Source organism: Trichoplusia ni, chromosome 5 (genome assembly GCF_003590095.1).
Source record: "Trichoplusia ni isolate ovarian cell line Hi5 chromosome 5, tn1, whole genome shotgun sequence".
Lineage (NCBI taxonomy): Eukaryota > Metazoa > Arthropoda > Insecta > Lepidoptera > Noctuidae > Trichoplusia > Trichoplusia ni.
This window is the reverse complement of record NC_039482.1, coordinates 4,387,181-4,413,493: the sequence shown is the minus strand read 5'-3', so window position 1 is coordinate 4,413,493 and position 26,313 is coordinate 4,387,181. Positions and strand designations below refer to the sequence as shown.

The 26,313-nt window shown below is 37.5% G+C and overlaps 2 protein-coding genes across 2 annotated transcripts; one reads left to right on the top strand and one right to left on the bottom strand.

Annotated features, from left to right (window-relative positions):
- LOC113494142 (serine/threonine-protein phosphatase 2A regulatory subunit B'' subunit gamma-like) lies at positions 1–5,356 on the top strand. The gene is made up of 7 exons (XM_026872330.1): positions 1–235; positions 725–1,076; positions 1,576–1,747; positions 2,143–2,331; positions 2,652–2,788; positions 3,836–4,049; positions 4,410–5,356. The coding sequence occupies exons 1-7, from the start codon at positions 97–99 to the stop codon at positions 4,635–4,637; spliced, it is 1,431 nt and encodes a 476-aa protein (XP_026728131.1). The 5' UTR covers positions 1–96; the 3' UTR covers positions 4,638–5,356.
- Positions 5,357–6,481: 1,125 nt separating this feature from the next.
- LOC113494140 (5-oxoprolinase) lies at positions 6,482–26,258 on the bottom strand. Its single transcript, XM_026872327.1, has 29 exons — positions 26,123–26,258; positions 24,835–25,013; positions 24,205–24,396; positions 23,367–23,658; positions 22,628–22,829; positions 22,019–22,116; positions 21,581–21,688; positions 20,902–21,054; positions 20,350–20,489; positions 19,710–19,777; positions 19,128–19,261; positions 18,404–18,555; positions 17,379–17,524; positions 16,459–16,600; positions 15,983–16,115; positions 15,160–15,304; positions 14,491–14,638; positions 13,978–14,090; positions 13,010–13,185; positions 12,353–12,450; positions 11,875–11,985; positions 11,145–11,278; positions 10,354–10,465; positions 9,782–9,913; positions 9,012–9,104; positions 8,458–8,593; positions 7,641–7,748; positions 7,155–7,252; positions 6,482–6,630 (listed from the first exon to the last, which is right to left on the bottom strand). The coding sequence occupies exons 2-29, from the start codon at positions 25,000–25,002 to the stop codon at positions 6,484–6,486; spliced, it is 3,879 nt and encodes a 1,292-aa protein (XP_026728128.1). The 5' UTR covers positions 25,003–25,013; positions 26,123–26,258; the 3' UTR covers positions 6,482–6,483.
- Between the last annotated feature and the right edge of the window lie 55 nt (positions 26,259–26,313).

The following is a 26,313-nucleotide window of genomic DNA, read 5'->3' as shown; positions in this document are numbered from 1 at the left end:
ATGAAACTGTCAAGTATTTCAATGGCTTGTTTGGCAACAATCTAAACACGAAAACTAAGTTTTTATTTAACTTTTTCATTGATTTATTACATAAAAATGTCTGAAACTAAACAAGAAGTAAAAACTGATGATACAGAGAATACGGCTGTTGAAACTAAACCAGTTGACGATAAACAAGTTAAAATAAACAATATGTTGAAAGATAGACTGAGGAAATATATCAAGAAATTAGATGGTACTACTTTTGTCTTAACTTGTGTTAATTATTATATGAATGTGTTCTGTCTCTGGCTCTGTATGTAGGTACCTTAAATGATTTAAAATAAACCATGAAGGGTTAAGAGTTTTGTAGAGATAAACGAAAACGAAATAAGATATAGTAAGTTCATATTGAATGGAAATGAATAGAACATTCATAAGTGTTCTATTCATTTCCATTCAATATGAATGTATTTATTAAGTGTTAATAAATACATGGTTGACATTTTTCTAATGCTTAATGTCCCTCTGCAATGCAAAAGCCTTATTTTCCCTACACTAGCCTTTAAATCCCTATTAATTACAACTCCTTGTGTGTCAAACAATGAAAACAGTGGCAAGCAGTCAAGTTTATTAAAAAAACATCATAAAAAATATTAAACCACAATAAACCACATACTAACTAACATCATAACTGCACAACTAAAACTTTGACCAATGCTTTTACCATAATATCTCTTCACAGACACAGGCACAAGCATAACAAAAGAAGAAAGCATTAAACTCGAAGTAGAAACATTCCAGCAACTCTACAAACCGACTCTTGCCGGAGAGAAGGACTCATACAAGAACATACCGAAGTTCTACTTCAAGTTACCGAGACCTGACGATATGTTGGCACAGAAGTTACGAGAAGAAACCAGAGCTCAGTTCTTACAGAAAAAGAGTAAAGAGTTGTTGGATAACAGCGAGTTGAAACATCTCTGGAGCTTGTTAGAGAAGAGTAATGGGAATTATACGGCAGCGAGTAACGATGAGCTGATTATTGACTACTTTCAGTTTAAGAAGATAAGGGATGAGGCTGGGCCTAAGTATAAGTGAGTGTAATGTTTGAAACAAACCTCTTTGATTCTGTAAGTTATGAAATTTATATATTGGTAAAGGATATAGTGTAGTATGGGACTAAATTATATATTGCACATGTACCTTTGTACATTTTAAATTTGCTACTTTGCCCAACAAAACTGTCTAGACAGACTGTTAGATCTCTTATTCTCTTATTCTTTTTTCTTTCTCTGATATGTTAATTATTGCGGTTTGTAAATTTGGTTTGTAAGTTTGGTTCTGTAAATTCCTTGCTATTTGTTTGTTTTTGGGGTTTCGCAAGCATTTACCATAACACGCACAAAGACTCAGACCAAGTTTGGATTACACAAAAGCCAGTGCTATTCGGGCACAGATACCGCGTCATTTTAAACTTGCTGTAATACAAAGTATTCCTGGTTATTAAGTAAAAATGTGTCTTATTCCATTCACTATTCCATTCTCTCTCCATGACTTCCCCACACAATATGTATAAAACCTCAACTATTCCAGGCCATATTTCACTGCGGAGGTATTCGGTCGTCTCCAAGCGGCTGAAGGCGGTGTTGGGCGAGTGCGTGCCGTCTCGCTCTTCAACTACGTCATGCGTCGGGTTTGGCTGCAGCAGACCAGGATCGGACTATCGCTGTATGACGTCACAGGGCAAGGGTATCTTACTGAGCATGTGAGTTTGAACCTTATGTATAACACGGTAAGGTTGATTTTCTACTTTATGCAGTCACTTTCTTTAAATGTTAATGCGGGGTTTTGGTTGCATCAGACTAGAATCGGACTATCCCTATATGTCGTCTCCCTATCTTGAGCATGTGTATTTGAACCTTAAAGATATCACAATAGTGTTAATTTTAATTTATTATTTAGTATCATAAACAGAACTTGAGGTTTGTGAGAAGAAGAAGAAGAAGTTAGATTTACCAGAAACTACATAAAACATTCTGTGAGAATAAAACCTGTTAACACCATATTCAAAAATAATCTGCCAAAAAATGCTTCATATACTATATTAACTAACTTAATCTCAATTTGGAGTCCTGTTAAACGTAAAATGTTCATTTTCAGGATCTAGAAAGCTACATAGCGGAGCTAGTGCCATCCCTCGCAGCTCTAGACGGTCTAGACTCATCCTTCAGTTCGTTCTATGTGTGCACTGCAGTCAGGAAGTTCTTATTCTTCTTGGATCCACTAAGAGTGGGCAGAGTGAGGATACGAGATGTGCTGTCCTGCTCGTTCCTTGATGATTTGTTAGAGGTGAGAGAAAGAAAGATATATTTTTGGCACAACTCGGTGACATCTTCTAGTTCACGATTCACTGTTTACCTTTTTTCTTGAGTTGATTACTAGACTGAAACTCATGAACCGTCATATAGAAAGTTGAAATTCTCACAAGCAGATCAAGCAGAAAACCATTCAAAACACAGGTTAAGCAACCTTTACTCTGGTCATAAATTTGTTGGTGGCAACCACCATACCGATTTATTTAGCCTGTTTGTTTTGAACCCTCAGTATTTCGATTCCGGCTTGCACTTAAAACTTTCCAATTGTTATAATGAACTGTTATCCGCCCCCAGCTTCGCGAAGAAGACCTTCCGATGGAACTTCAGGAGCAGAACTGGTTCAGCGCGGCGTCTGCTCTGAGAGTGTACGGACAATACCTCAACTTAGACAGGGACCATAATGGAATGCTCAGTATTAATGAGCTGGCTGGGTATGGTATATTCTATTTAGTATTTTTTTCCTTTTTAATGAAGCTGTTACCAGTAAATGGATGTATGACTTATGACTAAGTGGTTACAAAACAATGTAAAGAACAGCAAAATTTAAAAAAAAACTCTTTTTTTATATTTAAGTTTAGTTCCTTCTCCTTCCTTTGAGGGGGAGTACTCGCCATTAACTTCTTAAAGTACAATAGGGTAAACATTTTAAGTTTTCTCAATTGTTCTGTGCTGGCTAACACTAGTCTTAGATGAATATTCAGATCTAAAGCGGAGGATTCACGATGTGCAGTTTTTATAATTTCACCCAACCGATGGAACTTATAGCCTCTCACTGTGTGTGACAACACTTTTTTAAAGTATATGGATAGAAGAAAGGTATTAAAGCCCCCACTAATAGTTCAGCAGACGTCATCCCTGTCTGCACGCCAAACCCACTGTCCGCGACGTGTTGCGGTTGAGATCCCCGCGTAACACAAACATTTGTAATCCACGAACGCTTGTAGGTATTATGCCTCTTTTTGTTGTCCCATCTTTGTTGTGACTTGAATTTTTGCGAAACTCCTTGCGAGAGTCGTTTAATAAGAAAACAACTCTCTATTTAACACAGTTCATATGATACATCGTGTTGATAGGTATTCAGTCAGACAATACGGATGATGACTGGGTATAAAAAGAAAAAATCTCATTAGTCCCTCAGTTAGATAATTGAAAAGTATGAGACACGTATTTTTTCCTTTTTCAGAAAAACTAGAATTGACAAAGATTAACTACTTTAAAGTTTAGGAGCGGGGGCTTGTGACCTAACGATAGAGTAAAATTTATACTCAATCGTGACGTCACGCGTAAGTTTCATTCACTGTAATTTGGTCAATTTATGTTTGCGGGACAAATTAAAAAATATGTATGCATTATTATACAAAAAAACTACAAGACGGACACTGCAAAAAAAAATTGTCATCATCCCTATTCATTATGAGTCTTGGTGAATTATGTATTAGTGAAAACAAAACACGTTTTAAAAAAATACCCCTCCTCAGCTACGGCTCTGGCACCCTGACCCGCGCCTTCCTGCAGCGTGTGTTCCAGCAATGCCTGACCTATGAGGGGGAGATGGACTACAAGACGTACCTGGACCTGGTCCTAGCGCTGGAGAACAGGAAGCAGCCGGCAGCCCTCGCGTACCTATTCAGAGTGCTGGATATTAACTCTGTAGGGTATCTCGACGCGTTCACTTTGAATTATTTCTTTAAGGTGAGTTGGATATTGTGGGTTTTTGGTCACTGTCAATATTGGTGTGGTGGTTAGAGATTGTATTTTTGAGGTTTTGATTAAATGATCTTTAAACTAGGTTAATACTTCAGTGTTGTTCTTCTTTATTGTATATTCGTGTATTTTATCTTTATTAAGTAGAAATATCCACTCAATCTCTGTTGTACTTGCTTTTCTTCAGTCAAAACTTAGTTTAAACTGTGGAACTGTGGAATTAATATTGTCCACTTCAGAAATAAGACATAGAATACATGAAAATACTAATCTTGTTTTATCCAGTCATCTTGAAATAACAAAAAGATTACATCAATTTTTAATTCACTTTTTTACTTTTTTCCACAGGCAATACAAGAACAAATGATAGCCCACGGCGCGGAACCGGTCAACTTCGACGACGTTAAAGACGAGATCTTCGACATGATCCGTCCGGAACATCCGGCCCGGATCACGTTGCAGGACCTGATCCGGTCCGGACACGGGCACACGGCCGTGTCCATACTGTTAGAGCTGCACGGCTTCTGGGCGTACGAGAATAGAGAGGCGCTAGCGGCGGCCGGGGACCATGCCTGACACACGTACACGTTTACTGAAGACCGGTTTAAGATTTGATGGTGATTTGGGTCTTCATTCGGTGTTCAACTGGTTGAAAATGTGATAATGAGATGAACTATTTTTGTAAAATTGTATTTAGGATTAACTGACATGTTTTGTAAGAACGGTTTTTAAGAGGGTGAATGAAAGTGGGTCGTTCAATCGTTCAAATATCGATTGGGATCCTTTTAAATTAATAGTTTACGAAATATAAAGAACTTGATAGGATTCTTATGGACAACTTTTATATTGAAAATTATTAAGATATCAATTACGAATTGCCTTTACTTAAAAAAAGTGGTATAAAAGCATTCGAAATTTCACAAACTTTGTGTGTTCTCCAAATGAATTGTACATATCTAGTATATTTGGAAATTATAAATGAATGATTGTGGTAATAACCGTAATATGAGGTACCCTACACGGATATGATACTTAATATTACGAAAAATAAAGGACTCTGTTGTGCAATAGTGTGTTAAGTACATAGGATTTCCATAGCACTTAACACATTATTGCATAACAGTGTCAGAATAATGTTAGTTGAATATTGTTAATATTGTAGAATATTGTTATTCTAGATTATTTGTTAATTTAGCGTTGTATAAATTGTTAGTGTTGACGCTTCTTATATGCAAGTCAAAAGATATATTAAGGAATTTATATCTTAAGACTTTGAACTGACATATAATTATCTAAAATAAAATTCCAATAAAACAAATACTTCGGTATAATTCAACAAAATAACATGATAATATAATATTACATTAATTACATTAATTAATAATTATAAAAAACAACTTTTAGATGAACAATTTGATTTTGTAAATATAATTGATAACATTTATTTATTGATTCATTGTACTATTCTTTCCTTTTCTTTAAAGCTTATTATATCATTCTATTCATTAGTAAACATACAAAATATTTAAATATATAAAGAATATTATGTTGTATTTATGTTTGTGCATGTGAGTTAAATGTTTGTGAAACAAGAATTAAATTCCTTAGTGCGGGAGTCGTTTTCTTGTTCTCAAATGTTGTAAAAATACTTACATAATAAATGCATTTAAATATTAGTGTATATTGATCAAACATATTTTTCTTGATTGTCATTGTTATACTAAAAAAATATCTGCCTAGCTGAGGTTAATAAAAATTGGTTTAGTAGTTTAGGAGCCCATCGCAGATAAACATCAGAACACGTAATTTATTCGTATTTAGATATTAAAAAAAAAACTTGTTATGGCGTTTTAAAGACTAAACTAAATTCAAGCACCTTTGAGTTAATAATACATTTATCTTAGATTACAATATTAATAAAAAAAAAATTGTACTCTGTAAAACGATGTAAATATTATTCTTATAATAAATATGATTTTTAGAAACATTTCTTATTTCCTATAATTGAAATACATAATATAATTTCTAGAAGGAGTATGAAATTTTTGATGGAAATCGTTATTTCCGCCATATAGGGGCACTTATGCACGTATGTTAAGGACAGTTCTCACTAAAACTGCAGCGGCGCAGAGCAGGTATAAGAGCAAATGTTGCTCCTATACCTTCAAAAGATTGTGAACTCTTTCTTCATGTAGATAAGATTCAAAATCATTTGTAATGTAGACTCTGCTGGCCGCTGCTATTTCAGTGTCAATTGAGTCTAAAACGAAAACTGTTTGCGCAATTGTTACGAAATTATATCAGTAAAGTCGTACTACCCATCTTAATTAACTTTAGGATTTTTATCATTACGTTTTTTTTTAAATGTTTCCAGCAACAAAATAATAATACATGAATATTTATGCGTCCGTCTTGTTGTGTGTTACACAGATTCCTGAGCACTTCTGTACTCGAACACGCTGCCTCGCTCTAAGAAGCTTGCTTGTTTGTGTGTTTGTTCGTCTGTGTTGGCGCTGTTTGATGCAGGCCCGTAGCCCCCGCCGCTTGGAGAGTTCATTATATATTTATCCTGAAGATTTGAAAAGGTAATTTAAGTCTTAATTATTAGTTTATTAGGATCATACTTCAAATAATAATAAAAACAATGGGTAACATTACTGAATTGTTTAATATAATAATCAATATGTGCTTTTTATTTCATCCCTTAAACATAAATTGATCAAATGACAGTTAATGAAGCTTAAGTTTGACGTCACTTCTATGTACACATTTTGCGAAGTCGTTACGTCACAAGACCTCTCCGAAACTTTAAAGCAGTTTTAATTTAACTGTTGAGATAAATTTAAAACAATCCTCTATCAATCTGACGGACCTAAAAGACTTTTACATTTCACACCGAGTCGGCATTCCTATTGTCTAGACGTGAAAGCATTTTCTATTTCTGACATTAGCACAGCGATAAATTACCGATACTTCAAAACATAAGAAGTCAAGCCCTTTCTATAACGACGTAATGCAAGTCTCCTATACCCGACAATTTTAACCTTATTTCATGTCAATTAAGACACAATTTCGTTTATAATGTTAACTTACCCCCGGGTACGCATGTATGGACGCCTTCCCTCCGAGGTTTATAAGTCTCCCATCTACTCGCTGGAGCAAGTTTAGTCCGCGCTCACCGGGTTCACCACCTGTAACATAAATTATGTACTTTAGTTTCTTTTAACGACAAATCCCACTAGGTAAGTAAGGAAAGTCAAAAATGTAACTTTTTAAAAGTGACTAGAAAAATGCTTACTTATTATAAAAACTTTATTTGATGATTACCAGACCAAGTTATGTTAAACTATAGATTTATGTAGTTCGGTGTAAGAGGAAACCGATTTACTAGCTGTTGCCCACGGGCCTGCCCGCTAAAAATCTTAAATGATCGGATTAAAAACTATCTTCCGTGTTAATTATGGTTATAAACTATATGTGTTCCATGTTTCTTCTAAATCCATTCAATAGTTTTTGCCTGAAAGTGTAGCAAAAATCTATACATACAAACTTTCGCGTTTATAATGTTTGCAATATTACCGTTCATGCCATAAGGCTGGAAGGAGCGTCGCTCGGTGAGTACTGACAGCTGCACGTTGCGGCGGAACACCAGCTCTCTGGTGATACCGTCACCGCCGTTCCAACGACCTGGGAGACAATATTTTTATTAAAATTAAACTTTATACAAAGAAAAAGCCATATGTCCAATGTTTTACCAGATGAGTGACGGATTAAGCCAACGCAGGGCAAATGCGGCTAGCGGAGCCCTTTGGTTTCCTTTGGGCTCTCAAATTCTTCTTTTAGTTGCTTTGCTTCATACCTCAATATATTGGTTGATATACTCAATTTTAAAATATGTGGTGCAATTTTTCATTTATTTATTTATTTATTTATTTAATAATCACACTAATCTACCATTACAGGTTACTTAACCTAATGCGGTAGCTAGGACTTAACAAAGGTTTTTATTAAAGGGTATTTATGTGAACTAGGGTTTCAAAGATTGAATTATTATGCACATAGTTGCAGGTCTAGATTCCAGCGACTGTTTTAATATGTAATCTTCTGATAATTCTGATATGCATAGGCAATAAGTTAGCCTGATACACATGCCCATCATTGCTCCTCCTTACATTGCTTAATGGTTAATCCGGCACCGTACCACACCAGGCAGGGTTTCTTGTACTATGTAAACTAGTTACATATCTATACTTCTAAATACATACATATTATAGATATGTAGAATCGAACCCACAACATCTGGTATAGCAGTCAGCTTTACGTACCACTAGCCCAACGTTATGCGTCCGTTCTTAACTGCAGCTGTAATTCATGTACCCTATTAGCTACACATTACCTCTGCCCCCAGATTCCGCTCGTAGAGAGAACTTGGTGACCAGCATGGGGTACCTCCTCTCGACTATCTCGACGTCCGTGATGCGGGTGTTGGTCATGTGGGTGTGGACACCTCCGGAACCGTGCCAGCCCGGGCCCTGGGGATATTAATGGTGATTGGAATATCTTGGTATTTCTCACTTCATAGGAATCCCGAAGAATAAAGCAGTATTCAACATACTAATAAGTGCTTCAAAATTAAATCTGAGAAAATAAAATTTCCGACATTAAATCCGGAAAATCCGTAGAACCCCATCTTGTCATTTGTGTTAGCTTAAGCCTTTTCCCAACTATGTTGTGGGTCCAGTCTAAACGGTTTCAGCTAAGTACCAGTTTTACAAGGAGCGACTGCCTATCTGATCTCCTCAACCCAGTTACCTGCGCAACACGATACCCCTTAGTAAGAATGGTTGTCACGGCTTTCTAGCTTCATCTTATTTAATGAAATATCAAACTGACATTTAACTGCGGTGGATCTTATTTGAACCTTATGTATATCGCCTTAAGGTATCTTACCGCGCCGCTGCCTCCAGCCACAGTTTCGTAATATCCCCAGTCTTCCTCGCCCAGAGTCAGATTGTTCATGCAGCCTTGTGACGCTGCACACACCTGTTAAAAAGGTTAATATTTAAAAAACATGTATTCAGTAACTTAGCTACAAACTTAATATTCATCACCATACCAAATTTGAAGCAATTTTGACACCGTCGGCCTAGCCTTTTCCCAACTATGTCGGGGTTGGCTTCCAGTCTAACCGGTTTCAGCTAAGTACCAGTGTTTTACAAGCAATTTTGTCATTTGTCTCAGAGAGTTGAAGAGTTATTATTATAATAACTTTCGTGAGGCGAATTGATAATTATTTTATAACAGCTTATTCACTCGTATTTATCGGGATAGCCCGACTAGTTTCTGACCCAACCGTAGTCCTTAAACATGAGCTGAGACGGCGGCAAGCGAGCTAATCAAACTAGTTCAACCCCACTAAGTCGAAAAATACGCGTGAGTAAACCGTTTTTTCAAAAAAAAATAAAGAGTTACTCGTAGCATGTAGGAAATGAGCCATGGTAAAAAAATACATTAGAATTAAGGCAAATTTTGTCGCTTTTGTTAACATGATATTATTATGCTGTCGTAAGCCTCTGCTTCTAAACTTGCAAGCGCAACTTTGGAACCGTGCAACTAGAGTCAGTAATGCAACGTTTTAAAAGTGCCTGAGAAACGGCCTATTTGAAATAAAAACTGAATTTGATTTTGAATAAGCTAGCTAAACAGATATAGGAACTGACTTGGAAAGCCTTCAAGACGACGTCTACGATCCTTTGAGAGGTGAGCACGTTCCCGCCCACGACGGCTGCGCTCTCGGACGGGTCCAGGATCGTGCCGGCCGGGATTATCACTTGTACTGGGTTCAGGCAGCCCTAGACAATAGAAAACACATAAATTACAGAGTTATCCGTTGAAAATAGTGTGTAGTGGCAGTCGCTTTATGTAAAACTATAAATCGAAAATGATCCCGCGGGAACATCAAATCAGGATAAAAACTATCCTGTGGATTAATCCATCCAAAATTCATGTGGGTATCACCTATCTACATACCAAATTTTAACCAAATCTGTCTAGCCGTTTTTGCGTGAAAGAATAACAAACATACATCTATACATAATTACAGATTTATAATATTAGTAGGATCCGGTAAAAATATTATTTTGAACCGACACAGAAAAGGCGGAGGTTCTCAATTCATCTGTATTTTTTTGGCTGTTAACTCAGAACTTCGGGCTGGCTGACCCCATTTTATTGATTATTTTTCATTTAACATGAAATAGCTCTTTGTTGAAGTTTTAAAGAGTAAATTTACCTGATTCAAAGGCACATCATGTCCGACCATGCAGCGCAGACAGTATATGAGCGCTGACAGCGTGATGGCGCGCGGAGCGTTCAGGTTGCCCCACACTTCTACACCAGTACCACTGTCAAATAAATAACGTACCATATTATTTAAGCACTAGCTGTTGTTCGCGACTTCGTTCCCGTGGGTAGAAGAAGATATAAGTTATGATTTATACCCGTCCTGTTTTTTTTCACATTTTCCATTGTATCTTCGCTCCTATTAGTCGCAGCGAGATGGTTTATAGCCTAAAGCCATCCTCGATTAATGGTCTATTCAACACAAAAAGAATTTTTCAATTTGGACCAGTAGTTCCTGAGATTAGCGCGTTCAAACAAACAAACAAACAAACAAACTCTTCAGCTTTATATATTAGTATAGAAGTATAGATGAGTCTGGCACGACAAAAAATTCATAAAAGAAACTAATATTCTCCAGGAGTTCGTTGTCAATGTATTGATTTTCAAAATGACTGAACCGTTTAGTAAAATTGTTCTGTCTATATTAGAAGTAACTTAGGAAATTTTCTAGACAAAAAAAATAAAAATATTAAAGGTTGCACAGAATTCGTTCGAAAAAAATAGTTATTCGTAGGCACTGGAAAATAAGTGCCATTAAAATACTAAAGCCCAGTTATTGTTATTTATAGATTTATTTATTGTTAAAAAAATAACCTAACTACTACTACCTAACTACAATCTTGGAGAAAGTCCATGAGGATTTCCCCGGGTGAAAAAGAGGTATACCAACGTTATACTTACGTAAAATCACAGATGGCGCTGCCTTTCTTCTCGTCCAAAGTGACGGTTAGAGTTATCGGGGTACCGTTGTCCATATACTCGGTCGCTTTGAGCACTGTTGTACCAGACTTGGCTAGGGCATTGCGGGCTATCTCCTGCAAATATATTAGTAAAAATTCTAATTTTCACATAAAAGAATACGGGGATTAACGCGGATTTTTTAACCTTGATTAGCCCGACGTTTCGACCGTGATTATAATTATGTAACGCGAAAGTTTAAATTTAAGATATTTTAATATTATTTATTAAATATTTAGAAAAAAATATATGAAGAATTCTTATTTATTAAGAATATCATATTTTGCATGTGGGCGCTTAAGAACACTTAAGTTGTTTAACGACTAAGGCCGCAAGACACAAGCTAGCTGGGTAGTTAAAGTGCAAAGCGTGTGCGCCAACACAGGTACACTCACTGTACACTTACTCTCTTAGATCGATGATACAGGTTGCCCAGCAGTGGGACACAGTGGGCTAGATAAAAAAACCGCTTTGCTAAATATATATTACGTAGCTGAATAAAATAACCACACCAAATCATTTGAAGTACGTAATATTTTGTTATATTTATAACACACTTTATCATCTAATGTCAATATCAGTTAAGGCCGTATGACGGTAAAAAAATAAAATAACATTTAGCAATATATGAAATCGACCTTATTCCAAAGTCATAAGTTTCACTATCCCTCACCTTAAGCATGTCCCTGACTGCTAGCTCGGCGTTGTTCTGTATGTGCGTCATGTACGCTTGCACGACGTCTAAGCCGTATTCGTCAATCAGTTCACTTACTAGCTGTATACCCTGTGTATTAATAAAACATATTTAATGAAAAAACAGTACAATTCAAAGTTCAGAGAAAAAGTAAAAAATATTGGGATTTATTGACAAACACATTTTTTATTTAGAATTATAAATCTAAGTATTTTTTACGTGTGATTTTAATGTTGGCAAAACAAGGATTAAATTTTGTACTACAGCAGTCGTTATAAACGACGCCCGTATTAAAGAATATATTAATTCTATTGCGGGAGGTTTCACAAACATTCAAGTCACATGCACAAAGACACGGGCTCGCAACAAGCATTCGTAGATCACAGAAAAGCTAGCCCTACGAGAGAATCAAACCCTGGTTAGTAGGTTTGTGGCAAGTATGTATTAGAACATTTACCCTCTGATTAGCAGCGACTTGTGCCTTCAAATCGGACAGATTATCAGCTAAGTTTCTGGTACCGGAACAGCCTGGTTCCTGGGCAGGTCTCATCAGTTCTACAAATTCAAGAAAAGAGAACGTTTTTATTGAGATTGCCCGACTAGTTTCAAACACAACCGAAGTCCTAAATCATGAGCCGACGCGGCAGCGGGCGATCGTGAGTCATGATTATTAAATGATGTAACGGTTTATTCACGCTTATTTATAGGGGTAGCCCGACTAGTTTCGGACCCAACCGGAGACCTTAATCATGAGCAGACGCGGCGGGATCGCGATCATTTAATAATGAATCAGTCTCACGATAGTTATTTCAAAAATATGTATAGTGAGTCATGATGTTACATGACACTCATGATTAAAGAGACAAGTTTAAAACTAGTCGGGCGATCTTCATGAATACAACCGTTGCATCATGTAATAATGGATCATCCTCACGAAAATTACTCAAAAAAGAATATTCTACAAGATTTATTCGGTACGAATACTCGTAATTCACCGGTGTTTAGTTTGTTGCTCTATCAGAAGGAAATTCTTTGTCTGTAAAAAGAGTTCAGTGCCACCGATCAAAGTTTGCGTGATACCAACTACAGTAGACCACTTTATCTTGACCCCCACCTTCAGTAAGTTCCTTCTCCTTGAAGTCTCCTCCGTCCACCAGCAGCATGGACTTGAAGGCGGCGCCCTCCTGCGCGAGGCAGACGGAGTGCGGCGGCATGGAGCCCGGCGTCAGGCCGCCGATGTCCGCGTGGTGGCCGCGGGACGCCACGAAGAATATCGGACGAGATTGTGACCTATGATGTAAGGAATAGGGTTTGAATTTGGTATATGCCTTATGAGAAACAGTGGGTACTGGAGCTATGAAGGATATCGGATGAGATTGTGACCTATAGCGTACGTAATACGGTTGAATTTTGTATATGCCTTATGAGAAGCAGTGGGTGCCCAGTCCAGACGGATATCGGACGAGATGGTGACCTACTAACAACGTAATAGGGTTTAAATTTGGTATATGCCTTATGAGAAAGAATGGGGTCCGATCTACGAAGAATGTCGGACGAGATTGTGACCTACGACGTACGTAATACCACTATACCAATGTTATATATGTATTTTGTACAAGATGGATTTACAAAATACAGTTGTGATCTTGTTACGAGTAGAACACATCCTTATTATCTAATTTTGTACCTGTTTATAAGGAGGTGTATACACTGTGATTTTTAGTCGTCTTACAAAAGCAGCCCAGTTCATGTATCCAATTACTAGAACACGTTCATGATTAAAAAAATAGGTATTTATGAGATTCGTAGTTTTTTAGAGACACAGCTCTGTTGCGAGCGCGGTCCGAGCATTTCCGAGCATAACAATGGTGAGGGGCGCGGGCGGCGGCGTTTTTATCCTTTTTATGAGTATATTTCAGATTTCTCCTGTTTAATTTATCTTAGTTGATAATAAAAAAAAAAATCGCGCCTAGGGGTATTTTACGTCGGATACATGAACTGGGCTGCTTTCGTAAGACGACAAAAAATCACCGTGTATAAGTTGGTAGTTTAAGAAATAAGTCCAAATATACCAGAACTTACTTGTGGAAAACAGGTGTAATAACAGTCAAATCTGGTAAATGTGATCCGCCGGCTTTGGGATGGTTTGCAAGCAACACATCTCCCGCCTTCAGCGAGTCGCCGCGGACTTTCATCTAGAAACATAGAGTGTCATTATAGAAGGAAGAGGGACCACACTACACTACACATAGCGGTGACTTCCTTCCCCAAGAGCAAACCTGCTTAAAGAGCTTAGTAAACTATTTACATACTTATTTACAACCACACCATGAACAGGTAACAATGGGACAAGATTTATCTTAGTTAAAAATTAGTCACTAGTTATCCTTTACAAAGAATGTCTAAATTACAGCCGTTTTATCGGATATCGGCGACTGTTTTATCGGATACGTTTTTTTTCTTTCATAGCGTATGACGCGTCGTGGTCGATTTCATGCATTAGGCTAGCAGTAAAAATTGCCAGGTAAAAACCCGAAACCAAAAAACGAAGACCATATAGTTATATATTGTATGTAACACATATCTATCCCTTACCTGATATTGCACAGTTTCCTGCATGGCCCCCAGATGCACAGGTATGTGCGGGGCGTTGGACACGAGCCCGCCGTCCGCGCCGAACAACGCGCACGAGAAGTCTAGACGCTCCTTAATATTCACTGAGATCGATGTGCGTTGGAGGACCCTAGGTTGGTAGAAATATTAAATATCAAATGACCATATATCGTGTATCAGAGGAGCTTGTGGCTAAGCTTCAACTGCATAGGTTGAACAATCACGAGTTCGATCTTTGTCATAACGAGTTCGTCCGTGTTTCGGAAGGTACGTTAAAGTGTGAGCCATGGCTGTTATTAATACATTATTGACAATCGTTACGGGTAGTTAGGAGCCCGAAACTCTGACCACCTCTAAGGGGTAACGTCTTGCCAAGATAACTGGGTGGAGGGATCAGTTAGGCAACCGCTTCTTCTAAAGCAATGGTACTTATATACTATCTGAATCAGGTTAGACTAAAAAATGACCTCAACATAGTTGGGAAAAGGCTAGGATGACGAAAGTACCAGCGATGATGGAAGTACCAACAGTGTAGCATTCATATATACGCAGGAAAAACGTAACGATTATTTAGGCGCTTTCGAGTTAAAGGAAGGAAAACATTGCACTCCTGTTATCAGAAATCTAAATCAATGTTCTTTCTAAACTAACCTGCCCATTTGTTCAGCAATAGACATGAACCGATGGCTGAAGATGCTCAGTTGTACCGACTCGAGCGCAGTTGTGACCCGCTTGGGTTGGCCGGAGCCTATCACGATGCGGATATCGCCGTATGTCGATATCTCTGCACGGCAATCTATTGAAAGGAAGGAAGGTGTGAAGACTGTTAAAGATGTCTTCTTAAGAGAATATTCTGGTGTTTTCAGAGTTTGATGTATTCAATAAAGATCTTGAATGAATATTAATTAACCTTCGTATGCAACCTGTTAATTAACAAATTGTGTACTGTTTTTGTGCTCTCATCTCAAAATTTAGAATAATTCTACACGTGAAGCCTTTTAATTGGCTTTTTGTCAACTATAGTTGTTTATTTATTAAGTTTTATCTTTTAAGCTGTAAGTCTTCCACAGTATAATAAATAAATATGAATGAGGATCTTGAAGTTTCAGAGTGCTGTCGGATGTGTGTTTTCAAATGATTGTTACAGGATGGTCCTGGGATAAGTATCCGAGATGGTGTGATTTTGCAAGAGGCTCCCGTATAAAGTCCGAGTGGGAATTTATGGGGTGTTTAGAAATGCGTTACCGATATAACTATCAAATGATCCCCAAAAGAGAATTTGCGAAATAGTGAAATTTCTTTTCGTTTCATTCCGGATGATCTTCACGGAGTTTTCTAAAGACGGTTATGGAGAGCACTCCCGGGCACTTAAAAATCTACTTTTCAATACAGTTGAGTGTCATATATTTTACTTTTTTTACTCATCAACCTTACATTTCAGGTTTAAGGCATCTAAGGAATGTGATTTACTCACCTGGCTCCACAAGTATGGTAGACAGACTGTCCATGATGATGGCTGGACCCTGTACCACTTGCTCCGGTTTGAGGTTCTCCAGCAGGTATATAGATGTGTCGCGGTACCCACCTTCGAAGTACACCTTGGTTGCCTGGTGAAGGAGGAGGATTGGTGTCACCAATCACAAGACAGATATACACACTTTCACACAGCATGTATTTGTTACTACGGAGTCACTATGTTGGTGAAGATTTGTGAAACTCTGTGATTCAGGATTTTATTTGACGAATAATAAATAGCATAAGCAGTAACAAGACTTCGAGGTAGTTGTTAGGTCACTTTTTTAATAGTACAAAAAATAAAAGATATTGGGCTCAAAAATTAATGGTCCAAAGAATAATTTGTACCAGTTTCCTATCTTTCAGATGTTGATTTTATAAAAACCTACTTTAATTACCTTTATAATAAAGATTGACAAGTTACATATATCGTACCTTTTCTGGCACTGGTGTTGTCCCTTTCCCGCTAGGTGGCGCTACATCTACAGGCACTGTACTCATGCCGACGCCGCGGACTCGTACGTCATCAACTATGACGTCGCGCTGCGATAGAGTGAAGCCGAACTCGCTCTTGTACCTGTGGCAAGGGGATTTGAACTTTAGCTTGATGAATATAATGTTTAGATTGCAATATTTAAGTGTCTATTAACTAAGACATGAAAGTCGGAAAGTGAACCGGAACTCGTTTTTATATATGAGAGAAAGGAAATTGAACTTTAACGTGATATACTTAAAATTTGGATTACAATATGAAACTTTCAATATACTATGACTTCATGCTCGGATCGAACTCAAACTCGTTCTTTTATCTGAGGCAAAGAAATTTGAACTTAAAGTTGAGAGTTTATAATCTATCGGCTATCCGTGCAGTCAAGTATCTATAAACCTCCTTCTCAAACAACTGATTCTGAAATTTAAGACAGCGCAAGCAATTTTATACTATAATATAATATTCCACAACTTTCACACAACGCCATCTAGTCTCAATCTAAGCAGAGCTTGTATTATGAGTACTAGACAACTGATAAACATACTTATATATTTCTAAATACATACATAATATAGATAAATCACACCCAGACACAGTACAAATGATCGTGCTCATCCATAAACATATGTCCTGGGTGGGAATCAAACCCACAACCTCCGGTATAGCAGTCAGGGTCACTAACCACTAGACCAACAGGCCCGTCAAAATACTGTAACATTATACTCATAAAGTTCATATTCAAATAACTTACCTATTGACAAACGCAATCGCCATGCCTACAATGTGTACAAGATATGTGAGACCCTACACAAGCCATTTTATACTTTAACTCAATACACATAACGTCCATATTCTAATAACATACCTATTAACAAACGCAGTATAGAAGTCGCCATGTTTGCAGGCTGTAGGCGAGTCCTGCTGTACGGGAGACACCATGAGCGCGCAGTCAGTGCCCGCGTAGCGCAGGTGTAGGTATGGCTCGGTTATTATCTGGGACTCTGGTATACCCTGGGAAAGAAATATTGTATTAAATTAATGTAAATTAATTGGGAGAAGTGCTTAAAGCGTGATTGACTGAAAAAAAAAAATCTTTTTTGGAATGGAACCCAACAACACAGGGAAAGGATTCCCAATGTCTCGTTATAAGCGGGTTCTTTTATTACTGGAAGTATGGGGTTCAAGGCTTCATGGACCAATGTAAGATTTATTATTAAATGATGTAACAGTTTACTCACGCGTATTTATCGGGGTAGCCCGACTAGTTTCGGACCCAACCGGAGTCCTTAATCATGAGCAGACGCGGCGGGATCGCGAGTCGAACTCGACGACGACGACGCGACTCAGTTCGACTCGAAACTAGTCGGGCTACCCCGATAAATACGCGTGAGTAAACCGTTACATCATTTAATAATGAATCATTCTTACGACAGTTACTATCAAAATATTGTAAGATTTAATAAGACAATATCAAAATCAATATTGTAAAAAAAAAACTTTTTTTCAATTATATTTTAAGTGTACCAGAAAATACCAATAAGATACCGAAAATGCGTTTGCATTTTTATCAAACATTTCTGAACTTTATATCAATAGCTTTAAGGTGTATTTCCGGGTGGTAGAGAAAACACACTTGACAACAATCATTAAACTATCCACATAAAGTTCAAAACTGTTTAACAGAAACTTACAACAAAAATAATCGCGAGTCCTTTTTAGTAGTTCATTTCAAATAACTAAAAACTTAAATCTGTAGCTTTAAGGTCTGTTTTCGATTGTCATAAAGAAATCCGCTTCACTACAATCCACATACTGTACACCAGTCCATACTCTACCAAGGAAGAATGAATCTAATCTCAAGGCCATAAGGTTTAAAGTCAAACTACACACCTGTTTCTTCAACTTGTCCCTCGCGACAGCGGCTAGCACATCCAGCTGTCTGTCTAGCTCTTCGAACGCATCTGGTCTGTACAAAGCGGCTGCGGGCTGTTGTTCTTCTTGCACTATATGCGCTAACGCCATGCCGTATGCCGATAGTATGCCTAAAACGAAAGTGACATCAACAAAAAGTTTATATGGACGCTTTTCTTCGTTGCAGATTTTTTTTTCTAAGGGAATAGTAGACAAGTCTTTTAAAAAATGTTGCCTTCAATTTTCTGTAATAATTTAATAAGGGTAAATTGACCAAATTACAGTGAATGAAACTTACGCGTGACGTCACGATTGAGTATAAATTTTACTCTATCGTTACGTCACAAGCTCTCCTGAACTCTAAAGCAGTTAATCTTTGTCAATTCTAGTTTTTCTGAAAATGGAAAAAATACGTGTCACATACTTTTCAATTATCTAACTGAGGAACTAATGAGATTTTTTCTTTATATACCCAGTCATCATCCCTATTGTTATGGTACTGTTATATCCGTAATATGTGGGTGGTTGCATCCATCACTACATACCTATATATACCTATCCTCATACCGTGTGGCTTCCCTGTCCGCATTCCTATCAGGTACTAAATTTGTTGGGAATCATTAACATCGTAGTACCCGATATGTAAGCCTTTATATTATTTGTTCTCTTCCGTAGATCGTTTTCGAGTTCGACATATACATACCAGCATACTTATGAATGAGTACAGTTGAGATTCCCAGTTGCCTAGCAACGCTGCAGGCGTGTTGCCCTCCCGCGCCGCCGAAACAAGCCAACACGTGTTGTGAGGCGTCGTGACCACGAGCTGTGGTTAACGCTCTGTAGAAATAAAATAAAGTTGCTGTTATTCCTACATCTTTGGCAGTCGTTACAGGTAGTCAGAAGCTTGAAAAGTCTGACAACCAGTCTAACCAAGGGGTATCGTGTTGCCCAGGTAACTGGGTTGACGAGGTCAGAAAGGCAGTCGCTCCTTGTAAAACACTGGTACTTAGCTGAAACCGGTTAGACTGGTAGCCGACCCCAACATAATTGGGAAAAGGCTAGGCCAATGATGAGGAATAAAATAAAGTGTAGAATAGTATGCTCGTGATTTGAAGATAAGGAACATTCTTAATTACGATTTTATTTAGCTCAGATTATAACGTAGAAATACATATAGGTAATTCTCATTCAAGAAACATTTGACTTTATTTTCATGTCATTAAGATTAATAATCATTATAATCTGAAATTGGCCAAAAAAAAAATACAAACAGATAGATAGGTACCTAATTGGTCTGCACATAGCTTCATTTGCAACGTTGATGAAACCCATTGCCACTTCTTCCATTGTCATCTAAACAGAAAATTAAACAAATCACGAATTATAACTCGGATATTAATGACATCTTCTCTACTGACATCTACTCTATCTTATACTATGTCTACTATTCTACTGTGAGAGATAGAGTCTTTATTACTTAAACTAGCTTTCCACCCGCGGCTTCGCCCGCGTAGTTATCGGTTATATCGCGTTTCCAAGAGAACTCTTTAAAAGTCCGGGATAAAAACTATCCTATGTTCTTTCTCAAGGTCAACTCTATCTCTGTACCAAATTTCATTAAAATCAGTGCAGTGGTTTAGACGTGAAAGAGTAACAGACAGACAGAGTTACTTTCGCATGTATAATATTAGTAGGGATGATACAATTATAAATCATTTTTAAGAAAGTTACTTTTAAAATCATCATCTCAGCCTATAGCTGTCCACTGCTGGACGAAGACCTCTCCATTCGTTACCCAGCGCAAGCGGTTCATTTTAAAAATACTTGAGAATAATTTAAAAACCTGAGCGATGTTATAATTGCAGCTATTAAACTAATCTGAATAAGTACCAATCTCCTGTGAATAAAGTCACGTGACATAATACCTCTTTGCCGCCATCTTGCTTCAGGAACTGGTTGATTTCTTCAGTGATCTTCTTGAAGGCTGTGACCGTTGCTTCTTTGTCTAAAGCCTCCTTTTCAGTAGGACCGAAGATTTTCGGGAAGTATTCGGGGAGTAATCGGCCTGTTTCAAAAATGGACATGTGTAAGTATATATATGTATATATAGCCATATATATTTTTTTACATATAGATTTTTTCAAAAAACGACCCCGCATTAAGGAATTTCTCCTTGATCCTTGTGTCGCAGGGGATTTACAAACATACAATTCACATGCACAAAGACACCCAGACTCAGAACAAGCATACTTGGGTCACACAAACGCTTGTCCTATTCGAGGATCGAAATCGCGAGACGTCGCGCATTGTAGTTTGGCGTGGTGTGCTTAACAACTCGGCTATCCATGCAGTGCAGTCGGAACAGTCCTGCTTTACCTGCGTAGCTGTATAAGAAGTATCATGCGAAACCAGTGCAAAAATGGCCTTTAATGTCTTGTCCCCAATTTGTCGTAGTATGTTTCAGTATATATACGTACCAAGCAGCAGGTTAGCATCAGTGACGGTGAGCGGCCCCCCCTTGCGGTAGCAGGCGGGCCCCGGCTGCGCGCCCGCCGACTGCGGGCCCGCCAGCAGCAGCCCCGCGCGGAACACCAGCATGGACCCGCCCCCCGCCGCTACTGTGTTTATATCTACACGAACAATATAATACTCAATACATATATTGCATTCCACAAGGTGAAGTTAGGTGGTAGAATAGACTAGAATAGAATATGACCCCTGAGTTTGTTTCGACGTTTCTTCTCAGGGTAGCCAGCAAGGAAATGTCGACTAAGGCTAGCTTAAAAATGACATGTAAAAGTGATAACGTCTATCAGGCAGTAAGTATAGGAAAAGGTTGAGTATTGATCACTATGCTAGCCCACTGCAGGTTAGCGATTTCTGATTGCAATATTTGTAAACTTGGTTTTCTCAATTTTCATCATTTGCCAGTGGTGTCATTCACACACATTGGTAATTTGCCAGCGTCGGGATCCATGCATAGAAATGAAATAAAATGAAATCATTTATTAAATCAAATAGGATATTTCATCACTTTTACATATCTTTTTTGAGAACACTGGAGTCGACATTTCCTATCCGACTACCCTGAAAAGAATATGTCAAAACAAACTCAGCTCAGCTTAGCTCAAAAATACGTATTGCATATGCACATACCTAATTGTGGCGCTTGTATCGTGACTCCAGCTGTGGTGGCCTCGTGAACATGTTCTAATGCACCAGCGTATCTTGACACGTCGGTGGAAGTACCTCCCATGTCGAAACCTAAAAAAAAGCTTTCATTAATTTTAATCGCCATTTCTCCTTATTTAACGGGTAATACCGGAAGGCTATGACGCACAGACCTTACCCACAAAGGGTAATAGTAATAACTAATATTATAAACTTGAAACTTTGTATGTATGGATGTTTGTTCCTCTTTCGCGCAAAAAAACACTGAACGGATTTAGATGACATTTGGTACATAGATAGTTTATAACCAGGGTAGATAGTTTTTACCCGATTTTACGTTCCCGTGGAATCATGGGCGGGCCCGAGGGCAACACCTTGTAATCATAATATGTTTTTAGCTCGATATAATATATAGCAACATACCTATGACTGGTAATCCAGTTTCCTTCTGGTAGGCCGTCATGGCGTAGCCCACAACTCCGCCCGCCGGTCCCGACAGAATAGCTCTCGATCCATTGAACCTGTTGCCAATATAGACATTATATGAGCTTTAGGGAGTCATTCAAATTAAAGAAAAAGGATTTCGATCCTCTTAGCAGTGTATTTTCGTAGTTATATTGACGCTTTTATGAGAAATTTTTTTGCCGTTCCAGTTTGAGTTTTGCAAGTCAATTTTGAGGTACTTCCCTATAAGTTAGCAGGCTGAAATTTTCAGGGTAGCTTCAAACTCGGTGACAATGCAATTTACAACTATAAAAGCGGTTGGACTGATTTTGTCAAAATTTACATGGCCACTCCATGTAAATTTTGTCATTCAAAAACATGGGTTTCTAGGACTTTTTTAATCTATTTATTTATTATTATAAGAAGCCCAGAATGTCTCACATCTGCGCAAAGGCCTTCCCGACTCTTCTTCCACTTGTTTCAGGAGCCGCAATTTGAAGTTCAAAATTATTTTTATTTAATTTCTTAACAGTGGTGTTAGGTTTCTGGCGGTATAGCTTATGAATTATCACCTTAAGTCATACTCACATATTCATTGGCGTCAACCCTCCATCGGACTGCATGAACAGTACATTGGATCCCTTCAGGCCATCAGTGAAACCGTCTGCAAAGCCCCTGACATACTCCTTGATGTGAGGAGTGAGGTACGCATCGGCTGAGGCCGTGAACCCGCGCGGGACCATGCGGACCATGGAAGTCACCGCATGGGAGAGGGATACTTGCTTGAAACCTGGAGTATTGTAATGGGTTACCTTTTTTTAGTATTGAGTGGTAAAGGTGAAAACGGATAGGGAATTTTCCAAAGTGAAAGATTTTTCCAATACGAAACGTTGTGGAAAACAGAGGAATTTATGGGCAAATATTTGGCTCACTATTACATATCACTTACTACTGTATCTGATACTAAGCCAGAAAACCAAAATATGTTAGCGGTACTTTCTGTAAACTGAGGTGTATAGAAACAGTAGATTCTATGAACAAAGTTTCCAGCGAGACTGTCGGGAACGCTGAAGTCTATAAACAGAGATTTCTATTAACTTTGCTTATGTGTGTAGTGGTAACGTGAAAACGTGCTTCTATCTTAGGTTCCATACACGATTAATGAAGGTTGGTATAAAAAGAAAAAATCTAAGCTTTTTTATCGTACGATTCAGCCTTATAATTGGTACGCAATTGAAGACCTTCCACCGGCTGTGGAAGTTACTAAAATGTTGCTTATAAAGCTATAGCCCAAAGCACACATAATAGATTCTCAAAAAAAACTAACCAATCTCATTAGCTATCTTCCCAATCTGCAACTCATGATCGTGGAAGGTATAACTATGAGCCAACACGACCGCCACACTCTCAATCCCCTTCTTCTTCAACTCCACCAAGTCTCTTCTGATCTCTTCTTCCTCCAACTCTTTCACGATCAACATCTTCTCTCCCGTGGTCCCCACTACTTGTTTCCAGTTCTTCCCGGTCTTCTCTATTTGGCAGCGGTCTTCTAGCGCTGGGATCACTCTGCAGTCTACTTCTATTACATCTGTGTATAGTACTCCTGGGCGTTTTATGTCCTGGTAAAGAAATTGGTTTGAAAATAAGATGTGAATTTGAGTGTTACAGGCTCTTTATAAACGTTGATAATCTGTTTGGTCGAAGGAATATTTTTTACCTCTAGACAATGAATTAAAACCGCCAAATGGTCTGAAGAGTCTATGTCCACTTAAAAAGAACAGTGCCGCGTCTTTAACTTTATACTCAAGTAGATAAGATTCGAAATTTTTAGTAAAACCAAGGCGTTGCGCTGCTTTTTCGGTGTAATTTGTAATACGCAGTCACTGACTTTAATGAAGCAACCAACTTATTTAAAAAAGTGAAAGCCTAATACTTTTTTTGGGTGAATAAAAATATATGCTTATTTGCAAATAAAGTAAGTCAATATCAAGCTAAGTTTACTATAATGGAAAAAAGAAACACGTATTTTGGGCAGCCCTAACATGTACTGAACCTTAAAAAGTAGTTAAGATTAAGTTATATACAAGGCTAGGGCTGTCCAAACGACATGCATGCTTTATTTACAGTAATGTTAAAGCCTTTGAATTGTTACTTGCAATACTTACCAATTGAAATATATTAGGTCTCGCCTGATTGCCTATGTACAGCAGATCTTTGAAGCCCTTGTTGATAACCAGCGCCATCTTAGCGCCCTTCCTCTCTAGAAGCGCATTTGTAGCAACAGTAGTACCCATTCTGATTGATTCTATTAGAGATGAATTGACTTTACCATCCTTGTCTAAGGCGTTACCGGTTTCCTGAAAAGAGACATAGGATATATATTTTTATATTAATTTACACAACTCCCACGCAATGCCATATACCTAACCCCAAATATGTTATAGATATTTACAACACTCAGACCTATAAGGCATCGTGCTCATCATACAGATATTTGTTCTGGGTGAGAATCGAGCCATCAACCTCCTGTGTAGCAGTCAAACTAACCAGGTCATTACCTAGTTAAGTTTAAAGCATTTTATATGTATCTTTAAGACTTGACCACATCCTTCCCCACTTAAAACTCGACAATTTTAATAATTTTAAGAGTCATCTCAGAAATATTAAAGAGTTCTTCACGGTAAAATAGAGTAGAAATAAAGATAAAAAGGTGACTTTGATATGGAGACAACGCTCTTTGTCTTTATGACAAGATTTAACACACTCTCTACTCTCTCCCACTTAATATGACCTACCTCCTGCAATATCCTCCTGATAGCCTCCCTGGGCGCGTCATCATAGTTCTGGGGGTCGACAGACAGCAGCTTCATGACGCGCACCTTCCCGCTAGGACAGCGCGCGTACACGTCGGTGAACGTGCCGCCGCGGTCTATGGCGAACTGGAAGCCGGGTTGGGGGGCCATGGTGGGGATATCTGGAAATGTAGTTTAAAGATTAGTAGGAGAACATGGACCTGAGTCCATTACTTTCATAATAAAAACAACAATAACAAATATTCCATACAAATACGCTAAAGAAGAATTAATGGATGGGAAATGAAAAGAAATTTAAGATTAATTTCTTGACTGTGTGTGAATTCTCAAGTTACATAAACTTAATAAGCAATATTTAATGCCTATTAGAAAATAATAATTGATTTTCCTGCTAAAAACATTTCTGATGCTAATACATATTGCATAAGTATGTATTTACACAGAAACAAAACAAAGATTAATTTACCTCAGCAACATATTTATGTAGGTAGGTATGTGTTATGTTTTAAGATAATTAAATTAATGCTATGTTTATGAAAGTTTGCTAATTAGTAAGTAAAGAGGGTAGGTGGAGCTACAGGCTCAAACCTTATAGACAAAGTAGGTTTGTCAAATAAATTTATTTAAAACATGACCGCAATTGTTATGAATGAACAAAGTGGGTATTTTCCATTTTTATTTGATTAAAAACAAACAGCATCATCAAATTAAATAGAAACTTATTATTATTGTGTTATTGTGAGCTTAAAATACACCACTATTTCAGTTTCTGTATTAAGTGCAATAAATAAATTAATAATCTAAAAATTGTATTCATTTATAAGTTTGAGTACTTATAGTCAAAGAATATTACAAAGTTATACTGGAACATTGCTACATTACAATGCTAAAATAAATAATACCTATATGAAATCATCATTTAGCTACCTACTCTAAAAATAATATTGTCTTGTCAGATAACAGATGAAAGAGATATTGTCCCTGACTTATGTTTTCAGTAAATTCATCCACAAGTAAATACAAAATATTTTAACAGAAAAACTAGCTTAAATCCAGGCATGAAGGTTCATAATCGCGTAGCCGATATTAATGAAGTGTAATGTTTGTAAGCATGACATTAGAAAACTATTTTTTTTTACGGTGAGCTGCAGAATTTTTAATAGAGCCAATATATAGTAACTTTTATTTGCTATGAAAGGTTTAGTTTACCTACTTTGTTAAAGATAAAAATGTAAATTAAACCCAGAAGAAACGTATATTTTGTACTAACCTCTTATATATTTCGCGGACTGGATGAAACTGCGGTACGTTGCCTCTGCCGCAGCGTAAATACTCTTTAATGATAACTAATGTTTACTACGAGACAACTTTATCAAAGAACAGACAAGAAGTACATAATTATTCTAATCAGTATACTTGTTTCCTTCACACAAACGGAATATTTTCTTGCTATCTTTCTCT